Source organism: Octopus bimaculoides, chromosome 1 (assembly GCF_001194135.2).
Source record: "Octopus bimaculoides isolate UCB-OBI-ISO-001 chromosome 1, ASM119413v2, whole genome shotgun sequence".
In the NCBI taxonomy this organism is placed as follows: Eukaryota; Metazoa; Mollusca; class Cephalopoda; order Octopoda; family Octopodidae; genus Octopus; species Octopus bimaculoides.
The window spans coordinates 15,880,129-15,902,495 of record NC_068981.1 but is presented as its reverse complement, the minus strand read 5'-3'; the positions used below and the strand labels follow the sequence as shown (position 1 = coordinate 15,902,495).

The following is a 22,367-nucleotide window of genomic DNA, read 5'->3' as shown; positions in this document are numbered from 1 at the left end:
GATGGTGATGATGATGATGATGATAATGACGACGACGATGATGATGATGATGATGATGATGATGACGACGACGACGATGATGATGATGATGATGATGATGATGACGACGATGATGATGATGATGATGATGACGACGACGATGATGATGATGATGATGAGGATGATAAGCTATATTGTAAAGGAAGAGGTGGGTTGTAAAATTACGGTGATAGAGAAGGAGGCAGTGAAGATGATGGTCACGGTGATGAAGGAGTCGAAACCGATGACAATGACGATGACGATGACGACGACGACGAGGTTAACGAAAAAGAAGGCGAAAGAGAAGGTGAAAGAAGAAGAAGAAGAAGAAGAAGAAGAAGAAGAAGAAGAAGAAGAAGAAGACGATGACGTTGATGATGATGACGATGATGATGATGATGATGATGATGGTGTTAGTGGGGGTGGTGGCGGTTGTGGTGCTGATGATATTTGTGGTGGTATTGGTGACGGTGGGGATGGTTGTGTTGGTGGTGGTGATGGGTACTGATGAATATTATGAGAATGAAAGAGGAAACATAATGAGGATGCGGATGATGGCGTTGGTGATGGCTGTGATGATGGTTAAGCGTCCAATTGATTCTAGAGCGTAAAATAATTACTTAAGAAAAGAGTAGAAAAAGTTAATTAAATAGCTTTCCGAAAAAAAATCATTCTCCTTAGAGCACTTGAATTGTTGTCTCATTAAATCAGTGAATAAATCTCAATGAGGAAGCAGTTAATTATTCATACAGCTAGCTTACGGATGTACAATGCATAACACGGCACGTTGTTGTTGTCGCTGTTGTTTGCAGTGTAAATGCCGAAAGTCATGATCAATAGCTATACAGAACATTAATGAGAAGGAATAGGCGCAAATGCAAACACTTAACGAAGTACTGATATCATGGTTGCATCGTATATGATATTAACACCAACCTGGTCGTTTCAATTGTGGAAGTTACATGAGTAGTATGAAAAGGTATTAGGATTTTAATATTTGGGAAATTGTGTATGTTAAAGCAGCCCTTTTAGCAAGAATATTTATAGTTAAACTGAAACTATTTAGATATATTTCATATGTATTTTATTGAAATGCAAATATGTGCAGTAACAATACTAAGATAAGCTTTGATTCAATATATATATAATAAGCAGATATTTGATTTGATAGAGCGGAAAGTATTATAGAATACACAATTATAATGAACATGATATTATGTGCACTGGACCGTTGCAAGTAAATTTATTGGAATCTAAAGCTTATTTCTTCAAATAAGTGAACACTTAAATTTCTATACATGGAATAATAATTTAATACGCGAATGCATGTGTGTGTGCATATATATATATATATATATATATATAGATAGATAGATAGATAGATAGATAGATAGATAGATAGATACACACATTACATACATTTGTTCAATTCTACCACGTTGAATAAAAAATATTACTATATACTGCGACGAAGCAGTTTTTCCTGAGCAAATGTTAAATCTGAGCTACCAGCTAATGAGCTTCTGTTTCTCAGCATTTTCGTTGAAAGATTCCTAACACATCACACAGTGTATGCTGATGAGCGTCACTGCGACTAACCTGACATATTGTACCACCAACATTCACTTTTGCCTTAGACATTCTTGCTGATACGCATTAAAGGCTGCATTTAATATTTTGTTAGTAAGAAATTATACATGGTTTTAAACTCTTTGAGACATGTAGATATTTGGGTAACTAAAATGTCAAAACTTACGGGAAATGCATATTGAATACAGTACAATTTTTGCATGTCATGGGGTGACACACATTTTAGAAAGCATCAGATGGAAGGTCATTTGACTCATTGGCATAAAATCAATTAATAACATGTAACAGATACAGGTATGCATATCTAATGTCTCTTCTCTTTGTTATAATACATGATTAGTGTTATGGCTACGTTACCAAGCCCAACACAAAGACAAACAGAGATGGAAGGGCACTAGCAACATGAAATACAGCCAAACAGCTACAAAAGGAATTTCCTTTGAAAGTGCTGTAAGAAATCTCAAAAAATATCATCTAAACCATGAAGATTTGCAACTGATCAGACAGAGTGTAAGACAAAGGACTACGGGTAACCCTAAATCCACCACCTCTACGTAACAGAAACTACAGAAAAATACACAGTTGTATACTAGTGCATCGGAGCTAAATCGCGTCGAGTGGAAAATACAAGTGATGAGCAAATGCAAAAGAGCTTTGGTCGCGTATGGGAACACAAGACCCACGTCAGTCGAATGAAAACTGCTGCATAGTCGAAGTGAGATTAGAAACAAAAGCAGATGGAAGCATCCAATCCACAAACGTAACCGTGACAACAGAAATGACCATCATACGTATAAGCCCTCTGGTTTATAAAAAGGTCGATGCGACAATCCGGGAGATGAAGAAAATAACCATTAGTGATAGGAATGGGAATAACAACACATACAAAACAAGAAATCGAAGACGAATTTAACCTGATGGACAACCACGATGGCACCCAACTGTGAGTGATAGCGGAGGGGAGAAAGTCAAGATATTACATATGTAGAATTGTAACCGAGTCTTACAACATCGAGACGCGGAAGAAATAAGACCCCTTTTATCAACGTCACAAATTCAGCCCAAACAGCGGACAAACTCATTAACAGGCCTTGAGACCGAAACAATAACAGCAGCAGAGGTTCCTAACACAAATGCAACAATAGTTGCAACATCAGTGGTGAGACCATCAGTGGCACTAGAACACCAAACCTATGGGGAACAATATCAACATAAGAACATCCCCAATAGTAATATCATATCACACATCGCTCTGCCCTTTTTGGATCTCATAAATATGTCTTGAGGTGAAAGTGACTAGAAGGAAGAATGGAAAGCATTTCCCGTAAAGAGGGAAAGGGAAAGGGAAAGAATATAAGAAGTAAACTAATCGACACACAATGCTGCCTGGAGAGAACTAAATGTAACAAGTCCTACATCAATCCCAACTCTATATGTATTACAAATATCGCTACCATCAACAGAGACACCAAGTTTAGTACAAATACCACAACGTACACAATCGCAATCCAATTTGCAATTACACCAACAGACAAACCAGCACCCAAAAACCGAACAAATAAAATGTATCATCTACAAGGCCGTAAACACATACAATAAAGAGTTAATAGAATATATTCATTAGCATTAAAACATTATGCACTACATCATTATGACACCACTACATAACGTCTGCTGATATTCAAATTGTAAAACAAATCAAGAAAACTACAACATACAGACGACAACCTACAACATACAGACGACAAAATATCTCGAGGGAATGGGAGATTTGCGAGGAACTATAAATGTAAGATTCTGTAAAGAGAAGCTTGTGGAAACATACACAAGTAGCTGGAAGGATGGAAAGCCTGTCCTTCCACAGAAATAAGGTAAGTGTTTCTTTCTCACTTCCTTCACTCTTGTCGAACGACTGCTCAGAATAGGCAGTGTGAATGCACGTATCCTGGGATCGCCTTGGAAAGAGGCCACCGACTCGGTGAGGCCAGAATTTTCAAGGAGCAACAGTTCATACCCATCTCTGAGGCTTCGAGGTGTACGCATCTCCAAGTCTGCCGATAATGGGTGGCGGATAGACTAAGTTGTTTCGGAAAGGGTCTTGGGAATGTAGACCTTCTCTGGACCAGAAGGTAAGTCGGTAGCCCTGGACTTTTGGAGTTATGTCGAACATTTGCTGTCGCGTGTAGGATGGATCAGGCTTTCTGTCGAGTCCATTGTATAGATCTCGCCATCTTCTTTAGCAGGGTAGGACAGGCAATATTTACCAATCTGGAGGCATTAGCGAAAATGGTTGTGTTCTGAACCAAACTAAAAGGTCTGAAGACAGACTTTTTTTGGCGAAGTGCACCTCAATTTCCATATTTACTTGACAAATAAAGTTAATACGGAGAAGCAAGTGCCGCCTTTCAGCGAATTTCTGAAACGAAGGTGAGAGTGGCAAGGAAGGACCCAGTGAAAAGCCTACTCTGAATAACCATGCACCTCTCGATAGAGACAAGGGGATAGGAAGAAGGCAGCTTGTGTGAAGATTCCACAAGCAGCCCTCGGAAGTCTTTCTCTTCCATTAAAGTTTTCTTCTTTCCTCATTCTTTTCTTTTTTTCCTCGTTGCTTTTTTTATCTTTTGCGCCAATGCTTCTCTAGCTTTTATTAGGCTAATACACATTATTATTATTATTATTATTATTATTATTATTATTATTATTATTATTATTATTATTATTATCATTGTTGTTATTATTTTCAGTATCGGTGCTGTTGTTGTTGTTGTTGTCGCTGTTGCTGTTGTTGTTGTCAAACAAAAGTTATCGCTGCCTTTTAACCTTCCATTGGTGTCGATGTAATCGACTCAATCCCAGCCTTAAAATTGTAGGCTTTGTGCTCAAGTTTGAAACCACCACCACTATCATCATCATCATCATCATCACATTCATCATCATTGTTATCGTCTTCATTACCATCGTCGTCAACGTCCTCATCATCATCGTCGTCGCCATCGTCATGGTCGTCGTCGTCATCATTATCATCATCATCATCATCATCATCATCTTCATCACCCTCATCATCCTCATCATCATCATCATCATCATCATCATCATCATCATCATCATCATCATCATCATCATCATCACTATCATCATCATTTTCGTCATCAGTCCACCGCCGTAGTTATCTAAGGATACCTGTATATCTTTTCTTCACCGTCATGTAATGTCCTCGTAATTTTTGAGGCCGGATCAGTTATAATATCTTAAATAATAAATTCAGTCCTCTATCGCTGGGTTTCAATGCCCTTGAATTCGAAATCATCACGTCCACTTTATTTTTGAAGACATTCAACACATACAACAACAATGATATCCGCACAGGATACAGACGTACAAAATTGCTGGGCATTAGCCCGTCTTTTCTCGCAAACTTATAAAACACGTTCCTTTGAGCGGGTAATATAAATGAAAGCATCACCGTCAAAAACTCTGCAATATTACGATCCCACAATACAGCGACTGTCAAGTTTTTGACCGGCTAAAACTACCAGTCAAATCAACTACAATTCCTCAAGCGTATCATCTTTAAAAAGTACACGTTAGAAAATGTCATTCTTGATATACAGAGATGGGCTGCTCAAGGCCGACATGCCTCTGATCCTAAATCTTCTTAATCGGGGTTGACATGGAGTTAAACAAGAACAATATTTTGCAACATAAATGTTTCTATTTTGTTTCTGTGCATCACACATTATTTTACATGACTTTAGTTGATACGGCTATCGTAAACCGGTTGTAGGTCGATTGAGAACGGTTCTTGGGATAGATTCAGAAAGTGAAACATCCTATATTCTGTCTACATTATGAAGTTGCAGTTATTCTCCCATCCTTTAACACCAGTCAGTTTAAGTAAATATTTTTATTACATTTTGAATGAAATCAAAAATTGATTTCACCATTGTTCACTCCTCAGTGTTACACACAAATAACAAAACTCTTGTACACGCAACATATGTCTCAACGTGACAGATTTCATGCTCGCATTTCCAGTTCGTAGAGAGATGAAGATGAATGTTATTTTCAATCCAAGAACAATGCTTATTTCTGCTAATTTCACTTCTGACATAAACATTAGATCGGTTTTTTATACAGGTGAAATAAGGAGACACTAGAATAGTCAAAATTTTAATAAAATTTTAACGGAAGTGTTTGACGATACAAGAATAATACTAATTACTAAAGTGTATGCAAATAGCACTAAATGTTTGCCCGTAGAAAAGCACCCAATAATTCTATGTACTCCGAAAGGTTTTCTGTGGTCCTACATTTGCATTTACTCATTCCCTTCTTCCACCATTATGTATCAGCCTTTCACCTCAACAATAGGGAAGTTTAGGTTTATTTGCTTTTAATGAAAAAACGTTATAACAACTTGAGACGCCTACTTTTGAGATAGTTCTTCTTTTGTCGCTCCACTGTATTTAACTTGTCATCAATAACAATAATCGCTTTGTAGACTTTATATTTCCAGTTATAGGTCAGTAGCTCCAACGTTATAAACATCAGTCTCAATACACAATATCAATAAATCATTTCATAATTCATTTATGTAGTCTTTGTGATATCAATTATCAAATAGGAAGCGGCCCGTTACAAACACACGCAATGTGTGAGTTTGCTCAGGAAATGCAGCAAATACACTGCGAAAGCGAAACAGATAGCTACATAGATAAAGAAATATAGGTAGATATATATATATATATATATAGAGAGAGAGAGAGAGAGAAAGGGGGATAGTATGAAAGAGAAACAGAGAAAGTGAGAGAGTGGTAGATATCTCATGCTTTATTTCATGGTTCTCTGTGAACCATATGACCGACGTTTAACTCTAGTTCTTATTGATGTGTGAAGATGGGTCACAAATATTTCAGTTAGCTTTGAGCTTAGTGACACATGACAATGAAACGCTTGTAAGGTTTACACCAGTGAATCATAAACACACCACGTAGCTGTGCAAATATAAATTATTAGACATCAGTGTCTTTATCGTGACACATCAAACAATATAGGTTATGGATCTCAAAACATTCTATCTATCTCTAATATTAAAAAACGCTGACAAACATACATACATACACACATACATTCATATACAGGCACAAACATATACAAAACAGCAGGTGAGTTTTACTTCGAACTATCATAATGCATACATTATATAAACGGAATATTTATGTTCGTCGAAACAATGTTAGTTTTCTATAATACACAATGGCAAAGAAATTAAACAACGTTAACACAGCAGTAATTTAATATCCGATTTCACTCCCAAGAAAATATCAATTATGCGAACTCGTATTCCCGGACTAACTTAACTCTCCTTATATTATTAGGTTTATAAGCGGAGTGTTCAGGCCAAATAACCGGAGGAGAGAGGTCTTGGTAAATATTGCAATCAGATCAGATACACACACACACACACACACACACACACACACACACACACACACACACACACACACACACACACACACACACACACACACACACACACACACACACACACACACATATATATATATATATATATATATATATATATGTGTGTGTGTGTGTGTGTGTGTGCACGAGCATATTGTATCAATACACTATTTACATTTACGGTAACAGATGACGTTGGCAGTCGGATCTACGGAACATGTTCTACATTGCACTGGGGTAATCTCTATCTTTACATATGATAATTTGTCAGGTTGAAAAGTGGCGAAATAAATTTAATATTCGTGCCAGGAAACACTGGGGTAGCTGAGTATCATAATGTTTTTTGTGTGTTATTTTATTAATAGTTATTTATATACGTATATAGACCTTCATACTTACATGTACATACTCTCACACACACTCAAGCACACCCATACACACACACACACACACACACACACACACACACACACACACACACACATACAGACATACAGATATAGCGAAAATATGACCTGTGGCATGAGTTTGAACAACCAAGTCAAAGGATGATTTACTAAGTGAGATAACAGAACATCTGTATATATGTGTTTCTGCCTCTATGACAGTCATCAGCCACGCTATTGACATAGCTGACAAAATCAATACAAAATATTCATAGCCTGACGAAATTTATATATTTATAACGTAAGTGGGTTACCTGCAGGCAGTATTATATATAAAAAAAAAAGTGTGTATGCTTTGGCATTGAAACATCATACAAACTCTCAATATACCTACTCCTTCAAATTCTAAAAGCGACCAAGAAACGTACAACATATAGACAATGAAATTTCTCGAGGGAATGGGAGATTTGCGAGGAACTATAAACGAAGGACCTTGTAAAATGGGTTATTTGCTAAAAGGGAGATGTTATTCTCTTCAGGCTGAAATGGGGTTTTGGTTGCTAAAACTTGCATCTCCAAGATGACAACCAAGCTTAGGAACCAGATAAAAAGTGATTCTCTAGCTAAAACAAAGTAATTGTTTTATCGGCAGACTACCACATGATTCCAGTCTACGGAGGGGCTCCATATTACATTGCACTGCGTAACACGTGATCAGGAAATATTATTCCCAAAAGTTCCCTGAAGAAATTCTGACTTAAACCCATTAACTTGACTACACTGCTAATTATGTAAAAATAATGATCCTTAGAAAAGTAGACGAATGTGTCAAACGGAGTAGATACTTTTTATTATATAATAGTAGTGTTGAATACTTTGCCATTAATTTAAGTGTTTTTCGGATCGGTGATCAAGAGATGGCGTATCAACAATAGTTGGATGGTTATCATAACACGGCTATTGAAAAAATTGACAAATTGGCAAGAAACATGAATAAGATACAAGTGCTGATAATAAAAAAAATATTAATGGTAATGATGATGATGATGATGATGATAATGATGTTGATGATGATGATGATGATGATGATGATGATGATGATGATGATGATGACGATGATGATGATGATGATGATGATGATGATGATGATGATGAGGATGATGATGATGATAACAATAAGACAATAAGACGTCCAAGACCGCCAACACTACCACCGCCGAGACCACTACAACGTCCAAGAAGTCCAAAACCACGACGATCCCAATGATCTCAACGACCACCGCCACCACCATCACCAACGCCACTAACAAAAATACCAATACTAACAACAACGGCAACAACAACAACAACAATGATAATAATAATAATAACAATAGTAATAATAATAATGAATATAATAATAATAATGATAATATTAAAATATCAAAACCGAAGCAAACAACAAGGGAAAACAAAGAGTAAAGAAAATGGACAAGAGAAAAATATCTCCGCAATCCTTAATAATATCAACAACACGACTGGAAAAAGAATCAAAAGCTATAGAAACAGAAGATAACAAACGAAAGAAAAAAGGTATCCGTTATCAATGATGGCTTGAAACAAGTGAAGCTCACTAAAACACCAAGAATCAAAATAGTTTGAAAAGCGTCGACGATTCTTTGATCAAAACAAAGAGTTCTATTCTAACCTAAAAAAAATATTTCATCAAGAGTGAGTTAAAACAATAAAGAAATCAATGCAGCGTCACCAGCAAGTGAAGTATGTGGAGGTGAATCACGAGAGACTGAATTGCTCAATACAACGGACAGAGCATCTAGACTATCACAGCAGGGGTTATCATACACAAAATGTAGTCCAGACTGCAAATAAAAACAAAATTGATAGAACCAGGTCATATGATACTAAACTTGTTTTTAAAATATATTTATAACAACACATAAGATGTTTTAAGAGTTGTTGAAAATGGATGTTTAAAACACGGTGACAACCATTAACTGGATAACTTTAGGGAAAGCCTCTTAATTCGTGGCAGTAAGGGCACAGTAAACTCTAAAAATTACAGAAACATAAGTTGCGTTCATAAAGACTTAATACCGAAACTGCAGTAGTACTGTTGTAGAAAAACACTAATATGAAAAAGATGACCTTTTCCCACCGGCTGAAAGGATATAAAGATCATCTATTTATCAATAATTTTTTACTCGAAGACCAAGATAAATAAATATGAACATGACAGATTAATTACGCAAAGTCTATTGTCAGTGTTCCGTATGCATAGAACCGGGAATCCTTATTCGCCTGTATAGTATCCCCAATGACAAGCAAACACTTTAAAAACGTTATATCTGAATTTATTTGTTTAAATAATCTGATCATTCTGTTGAATCTAGTTTATTCAACAAAATAAACTAGAAAATAAGAATTGCCAAAATCCGACAGAGAAAAAAATATGCAGTACGAATAGTGAGAAAAAATGAACCTTATACTTTTAGAAAATTGTAATAAATCTGCAAACCGGCCTGCAAAACTCTGGTTATTGGAAAACTTATAATAATAGCTTCAAAATATGAACAAAACCAAAACCCATGTTTTGTCTTTAATGAACAAAAGGAAATCAAAAAGATTTGAGCTTCTATATAGCCCAAATAACTGTTGTCACATGAAGGGAGAACTAAGAATATTCATTCTATAAATAAACTAAAACTAAAATGACACTAGATCTTACTGTAATAAAAGGAGTAGAACTAAGGTTAGTGCCCTACCATAAAAAAAATAAATAAATAAACAGTATTCAAACAGACAAAGATGGATGAAATAAAATAACGTAATTTTAATGACTCCAGAGAAGAGCGGCGTAAAAAAGCTTTGAAATAAAGTGTTTTTGACACTCAGCACGATATCGAATCCTTCTAACTAGATACTCATAAATGCACGAAAAGAGACAAAATACTTGACGTACTTAGCAAAGAAATAGTAAATTTGTAGACTTGGCAGAGGCGAAGTTTTGGTACGTTGGATGTTATACCAGCGTTATGAAATACCAACAGATAATAGGAGAGGAAATACACAATGCGCACTAGAATAACGAAGTATCCATTATCTAGGATATACAAAAACGTATTGACAACATTAAGCACAACTACAGGATTTCTTTTAAAAACCTTCAAGAATAGTAGTGTGTAGTGTACTAATCCAAGTGTCGGTGCCAACACAAATATAAGGATTTGGAAATAAATATTAAGTGTAGGGAGTGAATTAAAACTTTCTAAACATTCCTTGAAGTAATTAGAAACTGACAAGTAATGAGAAGTAATGACAACCAAAGGGATATGCCCGTTCCTACATCCATACATAACTACGTACATACATACATGGATGCACACACACACACACACACACACACACACACACACACACACACACACATGTGCTCATATATAATTACAGATATTTACACAGATAAATATATTTCTATAAATACTCAACACACACATGTAAATACGCACATAAACACACACACATGCAGGGAGAGAAGATACAAAAAGCTTACGGTGTGTGTGAAATTAATTCGAAATAGTGTTTAATTAAGATGTATTTAAAATGAAGGTGATAATGAATAGAAAGTACTTTCTCAACGTTTTGTGTGGAAGTGCAAATGAACTTTGTAATTTTCATGCTTTAGCATCCATATGAATAATAAGTTTCTCAATCGTATTAGGGAAACTGTGTAACTCCCTGATGTAGAGAGATCAGTTTCATCGAAAAAGAAAATGTGGGAAAGTAGTAAGTACCCCTATAGAGTAAAAAAAAAACAAACAGACAAAATAAATACAACTAATTTCGCTTCCTGGAGATGGAGATCTCTCTTCTATATCGCGTACATTATCTTGAATGGCCTTTCTATCAAAAATTTTCCTCTTACCCTCTTATAACTGTGAGAATATAAAGCCTCTATAAATTTATGAATTATTATTATTATTATTATTATTATTATTATTATTATTATTATTATTATTATTATTATTATTATTAAGGCAGCGATCTGGCAGAATAATTAGTAAATCAAACAAAGTGCTTAAGGACATTTCGTCCATTTTTATGTTCTGAGTTCAAATTCCGCTCAGGTCGACTTCACCTTTCATCCTTTCAGGGTGGATAAAAGAAGTACCAGTTGAACACTGGGATCGATCCAGTCTAGCCTCCTCCCCCGAAATTGCTGGCCTTGTGCCAAAATTTGAAACTATTGTTATTATTATATGTTTGAATTTTGCGTTGTATTTGTACAAGCTGACTTCAAGTCTTTCCTAAGCACCTCAAGAGACAAATTACAAGTTCAAGTTGGTGTTATGCTTAGGGTTTCATATGTTTGGTTTTGCACATAGTATTGTTCTAGAGAATATTTAAGAAAACAAGAAAATTATAAGTTTGTTTTAAAATATTAGATTACATAGGCAGTATTTTACGTAAGACATGGGCAGTTCCCATGAGCATTATCTTTTGACTATCTGCCATTTTGGGATTTCCTTGTATCTGAGCTAGGTAGGAATAAGTGACTTTTGCTATCATTCCTAGGAAACCTATGGCAACAGGTATTATTACAGTCTTCAGGTTCCACATTTTGCCAATTTCTATTTCAAGATCTTTATACTTGCTCATTTTTCCGTTGGTCTTGACATACATTTATGTCGACTGGGACAATCATATCAACAAGGAGTCATGATTTTTGTTTGAAGTCTTTCAATAAAATATCTGACCTATTCGCATTTATCTTTCGTCAGTTTCAACGGTGAAATTCTAGAGGAGTGAGATGTGATCATTTTCAAGCACTACAGCTGGTTTGAGTTCCCAACAGCTTTTATCATGAGGAAGGGCCGGGTCTTTGCAAATTACCCAGTGAATAAATTGTGCAGCTTTATGATGCCTGTTGAGATACTCTGTAGGCGCAAGATGACTACACATGGAGACATGATCAATGAATTCATTTTGTTGTTTACATACATGACATGCTGGGCTACTGCCGTTCTTTAATATGTTGGCCTGGTAACTCCTTGTGGATCGACATTGATCTTGGGCTGCTATGATAAACACTTCTGTTTCCGATTTTAAGCCAAAAGACACCAACCATTGGCATTATTATCTCTCTTTGGGTATTTGCCATTGAAATGTTTTCTTGTCATTTATCAGTAAGAATATCTAAGGCAACAGTTTTAACACGGGTTTTCATACGCTTAGCGTTTCCTGTGCTTGTTTCCAGTACGTCTAATTCTGGGATGCGTTGTATTTAGAATTCACGTAAATATTCCATGGCCTGTTGTGTTACTGAGTATGATGCTTTATTGCTTTCATGCTTTAAGACAAGTTTTAACATCCAGCCATCAAAGTTTTTTCAGGTAGGTGTTTAGGCCAATTGTCGCAATCTTAATTGTTAATTTCAGTTGTAAAAGTCCACAGTCATCCTCTTTTCTTGGCAGGTAATGTCATCTATATCTTCCTTAGGATAGTGCATTCTATGCATTGTCAACAATTTTCGTATTTTTCTGTCAAAATTACAGATTTCAGTTTTTTGACGAGTTAATGATATTGAAACTGTAAGTCACGACCGGTATGACGAAAGTATTGATCGCTTAGATACTGCTTCTTGCATTCAGCTCTGTCTTTTATCATTGAATGTGTGATGCCATTAGGTTCTAATACCCCTAGGTATTTGTAGCTCACCGCTGGTTCTAACTCCTCTATAACATTGTACTGGCCAAGATTAACGTTAGATGTTTCTGTCATTTTTCCTCTGATAAAGGTCGCTTTTGAATACTTATCGAGGCCAAATTGCATCTTGATATCATCACTGAATTATTTAACAATTGCTATTAAGCCCTTGAGTTGTTGCTCATTTTTTGCAAAAAGTTTAAATCACCCATGTAAAAGACATGATGCATACTTTTATCAAATATTTTATAATCGTATTGTATATCATCGAGCAATTTCGAGAGAGGCTAGACAAAAGAGGAGTGGTGATAGAGAGTCACCCTGGAAAATGCTACATGAAATATTCACATCTCCAGAGTATGTGCTATTCTATACATTTCCAGACATTTCCTAATCTAGCTAAGTGGTTGACTATCAAGAGCTGTTTTTTTATAGTCTACCCAGTCTATCGACAAGTTTTTGTATAGTTTGTGGCAATCTTCCATGATCATCTTATTGATTAGTAGCTGATCTTTACAACCATAGGACCCACGTTTACATCCTTGTTACTCCTTGGGGAATATGCCTCTTTCAATTAAAATACTATAGGTGTATTCAGTCAAGGCAAATGATAGTATTTTATACATTGTTATTAAGACGGTTACGGGTCTATAATTTTTTGGTTCATTTGTTTCTTCATTTTTTGGAGGTTGGAATGTAATACCATTAAGTAGCCAAGAGGGAATCGTGCTAGTTTGTTGCAAAACGTTGTTGTAAAGTGTTTTTAGCAGTTCATCATTTGCTGGGAAGGCAGTCAACTAGAAGTTTAAAATTTTCTTGAAACTTTCCTTGAGACTTCAATGTGCTTGACCTCCTCCGAGCAGATCTTACATTCTCTACTTTAATACCCCTCCACTTTCGATCTTCTAAGGAGTCTAAGTCAATAGGTATTCTATCAATCAAAGGGACTTTTTTTATTATGTTTTTATTTTATTCTGCCCAAATTTAATTCCAACATTTCTGCGCTCCTTCTTTTGATGGGACAGATTTTACTGTAACTGGTATTTTCCCTGTCCTCCTATAAACCTGTTTTGGGTTATTTTTTAACATGTTGTCCTTGAAGAATCTAACGCGCTGTTCATACCGTGATGTGCGAGCAGCTTTAGCATATACCTTTTGCTTGATAGTGCCTATCGTGGTATCGATGTCAAGTATGGTTTTCATATATTTTTTCTTCAATTTTCGGTTTTTTGTTGGTTTGATAGTCTTGTCAAACTTAAGGTATTTTAAAACATTCTATGTTAGACCTAAGTAGCTGAATTTGATGTTGAGTACGCCTTCACCAAGTAGGCTTTTGTGGGAATGTTGTCGTTTTCTAATCGTTTCACTTCATAGAATCATTGAGATTTTCGTGGATGCATAGTACAGGTGGTTGAGACCTATAATATCAGTATTATTAGCTGAAATTATATCGCGAAGTGCAAGTCGAATTTTACCAATTACTGTCAGGTTTTGGTTAGAGTTGTGAATTTTTGGCAGAGTGTCACGTTCATTCATACCGTTTTCTTTAATTTTCAACCATTCAATCATGATTTGATTGTTTAGATCATGTTGTTCAGTTGGGTCAATTTCTGTGTGACTTTCTTCATCTATTTGATTTTCATTTGCCTTGGTGCTTATGGTTGGTTCAGAGAGTATTTCACTTTGCTTATCAGTTACATTTACTGTTTCTATCATTACGGCATTTTCATTAGACCTAGGTTGGTCTATAATTCTTTCTTCAGTAGTATCTTCTTTAGTTGCAACTTCTTTCCCTTTATCCCTTACTGATTGTTTATTTTGGTCAATCTGTACTTCACTTCGTAATTTCTTTTCCATTATGTTTCTTCTGATGTTGGCAAGTTTGTTAGTGTCTATGTAGAATCTTTCTTCAAGGTGCTTCTGTCTCTAGTTTAGGTAGGTTAGTTTGGTATTAGACTTATTACTGGAGAAATACATGGCATGATAGAAGGCCTTAAGGTCTTCTTTATTATATCCCTTAGACCAGTTTTCATTCTTTTTGTTTTATTATTATTCATTCTTTTCCCATTGTTTTCGTTTCATTATTATTATTATTATCATTATTATTATTATTATTAAAGTAGACGAAGAGCGCGATGCGATTGCAATAGATATCTAAAATCAACAACTTCTTTGAACGCTGAATTCATGTCGCGAATTGCTTTTTCGTAACCATGGATGTTTCTGCTTTATATGCCAATATTGACCACGATAAACGGGTAAAAGCATGCATGAATGCCTTGGATAAACGTTCAAACAAAAGTTTCCTATCGAAGTTTCTCTGTAGGTCATAGACGTTTGTGTTACAAACTAACACAAAGAAGTTTGGATGAAAATTTTACCACCAGACGAGGTGTTGCGCCGTGGGTACCCTCATGTTAGTTAATTTTGCTAATTACTCCATGTCGAAATTCGAGACAGAGTTACTGCAGACATTCAAATACCTACATGGTCATGAACTAATACTCTTGTTACGGTTCATTGATGAGGTCTTTTTTGTCTGGGAAGGATCACAGGATAGTTTAATTGACTCTTGCATGTCTGTGACTGTTATGCTAAAAACTATGACTTTAAATCCAACATAAAATTAACGTTTAGTTTTTGAAAAACTATCGTTGAAATTTGGCACACAAAAGTTAAGTTTTCTGTTGGTAGAATAGTGACACAGTTATTTTGCAAGGCAATGTCATCCCAAGTTGTCTCCACCACCGCTCCTCTCATCTACATCATATTATCAGGTGAAATCCGAAATCCCAATTTTTTAGGACAAATGGATTTGTACTGGCGTACTACACTTTCAATACTCAAAATGCATGAGGAGAAATAGGTTTGCAGATTATTAACATCAGTAGGAATTAATAAAATGACAGGAGAATATCATCAAATTTACACAAAACTGTTTGATTAAATATTCTCCTTCTATTCTGTCTTTTTCTTTTCACCAATTGCAAAATTGATACTTAAAGACTGATGGCATTCGATCAACGCGCTGCTCTATCATGCCCGTTGAGATACTCTGTAGGCGCAAGATGACTGCACATGAAGACAGCATGATCAATGGTTTCATTTTTGCTGTTTACATACACGACATGTGCTAATGCCGTTCTGTAATATGTTGGCCTGCTAACTCCTTGTAGGTAGGCATTGATCTTGGGCTGCTCTGATAAACACTTATGTTTATGATTTTAAGCCAGAAGACACTAACCATTGGTAGGTAAGGGCTTTGTCAACATTGGTAATATTAGCGCTCTTTGAGTGCCATTGAGTGATTTTTCTTGCCATTTATCAGTAAGATTATGTAAGACCAGTTTTAGCACGGGTTTTCATACGCTTAGCGTTTTCTGTGCTTGTTTCCAGTATGTCTAATTTTGACATTTGTTGTATTAGGAATTCATTTAGATATTCCTTTGCTTGTTTTGTTACTTAAGATGATGCTTTCTTGTTTCCGTGGTTTAAGAAAGTTTTAACATCCAGTTATCCGAGTCTTTCAGGTAGGTGTTTATGTCAATTGTGGCAGTCTTCATTGTTAATTCCAGTCGTAAAATTCCACGTCCACCCTCTTTTCATGACAGGAAAATTCGTTGTATGTTTTGTGCATTCTATGCATTGTCAACAATTTTCGTATTTTTCTGTCAAGATTACATAGTTCAATAATTCACGAGATAACGATATGGAAACTATAAGTCACGACCGGTATGGCGAAAGTATTGCCAGTTTCTATTAAGAAAAGTTTAGGCATATTCAGTTAAGACATGTTAGTATTTTATACATTGTTTTTAAGTAGGTTATTATTATTATTATTATTATTATTATTATTATTATTATTATTATTATTATTATTATTATTATTATTAATATTATTATCATTATTATTATTATTATTAACAAATTCATTTCCTACGTAAATTATATATTGAAACGTTTAATAATATTTAAGAATTTTATATGCCTGATAAATGAAATTCAATTTTATATACAAAAATTGAAATTATACCTATTAATTTGGAAGTCTCGCCTATGAATTATATTAATAATATCTTATTGTATATATCATATTAACATGGCAAATTTCTTTCTTTTGTATTTCCTGGTTAATTTATCAAGAAAGAAAGTGTTCGTGTGGTGGCTCAAACTAAGTCAGCCGCGATCGAGCAAACCAATGAAAGGTTTTTCCATGTATGAAAGTCTCCTTTTTTTTTATTAGAGCTACAATATCCTGAGTAATTTCAGTTTTTAAGACAGTAATATGGGATTTGAGAGAGCGTTGTAATATTGATTTCAAATATTTTGGCACAAGGCCAGCATTTTCCGGGGAGGCGATAAATCGATTACATTGATCCCAGTACTCAATTTGGGATGAAATGCAAAATCGACCTCGGCAGAATTTGAACTTAGTACGAAAAGACGGAAACAGTGCTGCAAAAATTTTGTAATATAAAATAAAACGATTTAAAAGTTTATATGAAAAGTACCTCTCCTTTCTAGTAATATATATATACATCAAGTTAACATCTTCTTTACATAAATTTCTGGACTAATTTAGTTGTTGTACAGCAAGTAATTTTGGAGTGCGTAAGTGCTTTGGCAGGCTAGCAGAAATTATAATTGTTACAGAAATAGCGGGGACGATAAAAGTGTTATCAACATTTCAAGATTCAGTAGAATATAAAAGTTCGGAAAATAGCTTTCGCATTAGAATCTCATTCGCCAACCAAAACTATTTTAGGGAAAACAGGTTTCATTCTTGAATCTAGTATATTGAGGACAACGATTTTTGCTTGTAGTTCCTTGCTTATTATTGTTTTTATCCCAAAGTATTTCCTCCCATACTTCTCTTTCTCTTTCTCTCTCACATACTAATTGTTCTTATTTCTTGACTGTCGAATATTTGCATATCGTTGATTGCTATCATTAACATATCAGAATCCTTTGAGTTTAATGACGCTGAATAACATTCCTGATTATCAGACGATATTTTAATTACTATCTTTAATCAATACTACCATTTAGATGTATAAAGTTATTATTATTCTCCTAATGCTAGTTCCCTGTTAGTATACTAATATTAAAGCTTTTGAAAAATACACACTACCGTCATATGATTTGAAAAACACTCAGTAAATTTGAAGTTTTATTCTTAATTAGAATAATAAAAACTGAAATAAAACAATTGGGCTTCTAATAAGCAACATGTTGTGTAATTTACTCACATGTTAGCCCTGATTAATTAGACTGGTAATCAAAGGTATTCCACTCGTAACTATCACATCTTTTAAACTTGATATGACATTGTAGTTTTATTAAGCTGTGAGTGTTGAGAAAGGATTTCGTTGCTATTTCTAGCAAATCGAGTGATCGCGTACAGGTTCTCTCGTCGGCTCAACCGATATATAAATCACTCATAAACTTTTTTGTTTTGTTTTATCTTTTCTAGTACACGTACACAGCACCTAACCAGATGATAACTTTTGATGGGTACACAGACGGTTACCAGACGGAGATCTAGGGATCCAATGATGAGGATGAAGCAGCACCCACGACAACAGAAAACAAGGCTTTTTATTCGCCCGAAATGCCTTACTGGAGTTCAGCAATATAGCTGGAAGTAAAAGTAATTGTTACAAAGTTTTGATATAATGCGGTACACTGTTCTCCTACTGTGATGTAATGAACATATATTTGATTAGGTTGAGCATGTTGGCATGTTACAAATATGATGGCGTTGCTTAGAATAGCAATAACGAGAATGATAAAAGACTGATGTCTGGTAAGAACGTTAATAAGATTTATGGCGAGCAAATTAATAATAATAATAACAATAACAATAATAATAATAATAATAATAATAATAATAATAATAATAACAATAATAATAATAATAATAATGATAATAACGCTAAGAATGAGAATGATAGTGATAATAATATAATTTTAATAATGATAATTACGCTAATGACAATAACACCCCACGAGTGTTCATTAAAAGTTTGAAATCGATTTAATTATACCAAATCTTCAAATGTTTTTATACGGGATTTTCATCAGTATAAAATAAATTTTAAAAATTAACTATAAGCTATAAATTATAATTAAGAATTATTAGATATAATTGGATTAATTAAGAACGTTTTGACTTAGAAGCCTTATTATGATTCTAATATCAGTTCCAAGCCTTTCTTAAGATTGTAAGAAGAATTCAATAGATATAGTGTGTTGAACGAGTGATGGGTGAATGTGAGAGAAGGAAACTTTGAAAAGGAATTCCAATTTGGTTGTGTATATTTTGTGGTTGAAATCAACACTAGAGTCTACTATTGATTTGATTTTATAGTTTTATTTTTAAATTATTTTATAAATCTTATTGTTTTCTCCAGAGTAATCAACAAATTTTTTATATTTTTTCATATTTTATTAAAAGAGCAGATGAATCAATCTGAATCTTGTAACAAACAACCAGAATCAAAATCTTTATCAAAGATATGAAGTGGTTGTTGATTAGTTTGTCATATTAGGGTGAAGTCTTCTTCATCTGTTGCAATCTGTAAGTTCCGGCTGACAGCTGCCCTGTGAGACAATCGTATTGAACACCGGATTGAAATGAGGATAAAAATAGAAAGGAAACCATTTATAAACGCCAATGAAAGACGGTGTTCAGGCTACCCTATTGCATCACAGACATAAAATATGCACTAAAGCCGTATTGCATAACAAATCTAAATGATTAGACCACGAAGCCTGTGAAAATCATTTACAACACCTTTGAGGGTAGTTGAATATATAATTAAACAGTACGTTATATAAACACTGATAAGAGAAGGAATGTAATTAATATAAATATATTTCAATATTTGTTTAAACTATTCCCCATCTATAATTCTTACTACCATCATCTCTAAAACTCACATCTGTATGTGTGCTTACTTTTATCTAAATAAATTAGTTTCATAAACATGAATGACGAAGATACACTATAATACATTTCACAAATACAGCCACGCTAATCTAGACATATTAGCTTTCTCATCGTTTGTGTTTAATATTTAAAAACAATTCAATACTAAATTATATTTTTTGTGTACACACATACACACACAAAAGTGCATCACCAGTTTCAAAATGATACTGCAAGATGTCTTCTTTTATTATTGAAGAGGATGTTTTATTTTTTTTTCTGTTTTAAGTGGTCGCACATTTTCGTCAATGATACATTCCTTAATTACATTCTCTTCAATTGTTTCCATTAAAATATATTAAAATGCACCCAGTTAACATTTGATGCTTTACATCAGTACACTATGCAGTGGACTACTGACATCTGATTAAAGCTATTGTGTTTCAAAATTTCCTTAAATATAGTACGTTAAGTATCGCCAAATCGATGTTTCATACATCAAAAACCAAAAAAAATAAGGAACAAAAATGGAAATAAAAATAAAATAATGGTATCCAGTCATTCATTAAGGTTAGGTTTCAAATGATCTTGTTTGCTGCTCCTTTCGGGAATGCTTATACAACTTTAAGAATAAAGTTTACCGCATATACTTTGGCCAATGCAAACAAGTGAGATATTAAATGAGAATATTACAAAATATAAGCTTCAATGAATGATGGCACACGTTTATAAATGATGTGAGAACAAGCAATATAGATGGACAATACGGTTTTAAAACCAGTTTTATCTAAGTGAGAAAGATCAATATTACAATAGATGTTCTTATTTGATAAGAAATATCCACCTAATAATACAGCGTATTAGTATTAACGGAAGCATAAATAAGAGAGTGAAATTAGTTCCCCTATCATTAAAAACATATATTCTTGTTCACGTTTTCAAGAAATCAGGGAATTATCAACATCCAGTGCTTTACTAAGAATATTTTCAACGATTTTTTTTTAATTTATCGTCTTGACGTGTTTGTCCGGACATAATCATATATTAGAATTGAAATGACACTCGACAACAAGTTAGTTGTTATTTAGGAAGACAGGCAGTATTAGTGAACCACTTGAATGTAAAGTTATTTATTGTCATCAAAATGTTCAGTATACATCCAGTAGCAAATAAATTCATCATTTTATTTTTCCAAAATCTAATGAAATATTTTCATTGAGTAAATTAAGATAAGATAATAATAGTTTTCTGTGTTGTTACTACCAATTAATATAAAAAAAAAAACTTTGCAAAATAGGCACTGTTAATATTGCTGTCATACCATTAGCCAAACAATGGATGCACCCATATAGATACAAATCATATCAAATGTGGTGTAATTCACTGAATAAAAAAATCTGTAACAACACAGTATGCAATGAGCATTGTACGACCATGCAACCGACTAAACTGAAATATTGATTGTACAAAGCACGAAAATGCAACAATATTCCAAAAGTTTGATATTGACATGCCAAATCTGTTTGTTTACTAACTTTAAAACTGCAAATATTGTTTGCACTTATTCACAAAAACATGGCTGATGTTGTTCATATTTCGAGATTACTGTTGTGTTAAACAATGAAATAAAAGAATAAGAATCTGTCTGGTGTGTGTAGGTGTGACATACATATTCGGATGCTGCTCGCAGTTATAATAATCTGTTATACTAATGCATACATATACATACATAATATATATATATATATATATATATATACGTATATATATATATATATATATACATAAATATATATATACATACATATATGTATATATATATATATACATATATATATGTCTGTATGTATTTCTTTGAAATTATACAATTCCATGTGATATTGTACGTTTTTGAAATGGATATCCACAGTCATTGTGATATTAAAGTACTGTTTGAGATTTCCTAGATGATATCTTGGAAAAGAATTTTATAGTCATTTCGTGGCCAGATCTCGAAGTATAAATGGCGATTTTCCACATAATCGTTTGTAAAACTTATTTTAAATGATGTTTGTTTAGATGCAATTCACTTTTATTTTTACGTATGTATGTAGATATATCGACACAGACGCTATATGCAATCATGCATATGTATATATACAAACGCATAAATGTATGAAATTGTGTATTTGTGTCCATATGTGAATTTCCATGTGTTTGTGCGTGTGTGTCTATATATATGTATATATATGTATGCATGTATGTATGCATATATATATATATATATATATATA

The 22,367-nt window shown here is 34.0% G+C and overlaps 1 protein-coding gene across 3 annotated transcripts in view; it reads left to right on the top strand.

Annotated features, from left to right (window-relative positions):
• Positions 1–22,367, top strand: part of LOC106876580 (glutamate receptor 2) — a 737,813-nt gene that overhangs the window by 633,754 nt on the left and 81,692 nt on the right. Inside the window, exon 18 of one of the 3 annotated variants that reach the window (XR_001410261.2) lies at positions 18,637–18,813. The exons of 1 other annotated variant lie outside the window; for it this stretch is intronic. Coding sequence is in view for 1 of the 2 variants with exons in the window: in XM_014925185.2 (XP_014780671.1) it covers positions 18,637–18,708 (72 nt within the window). In the remaining variant the exon portion in view is untranslated. Of the gene's footprint in view, positions 1–18,636; positions 21,818–22,367 lie in introns of those variants that run through there. One more of the 3 variants, XM_014925185.2, reaches the window with a different exon arrangement.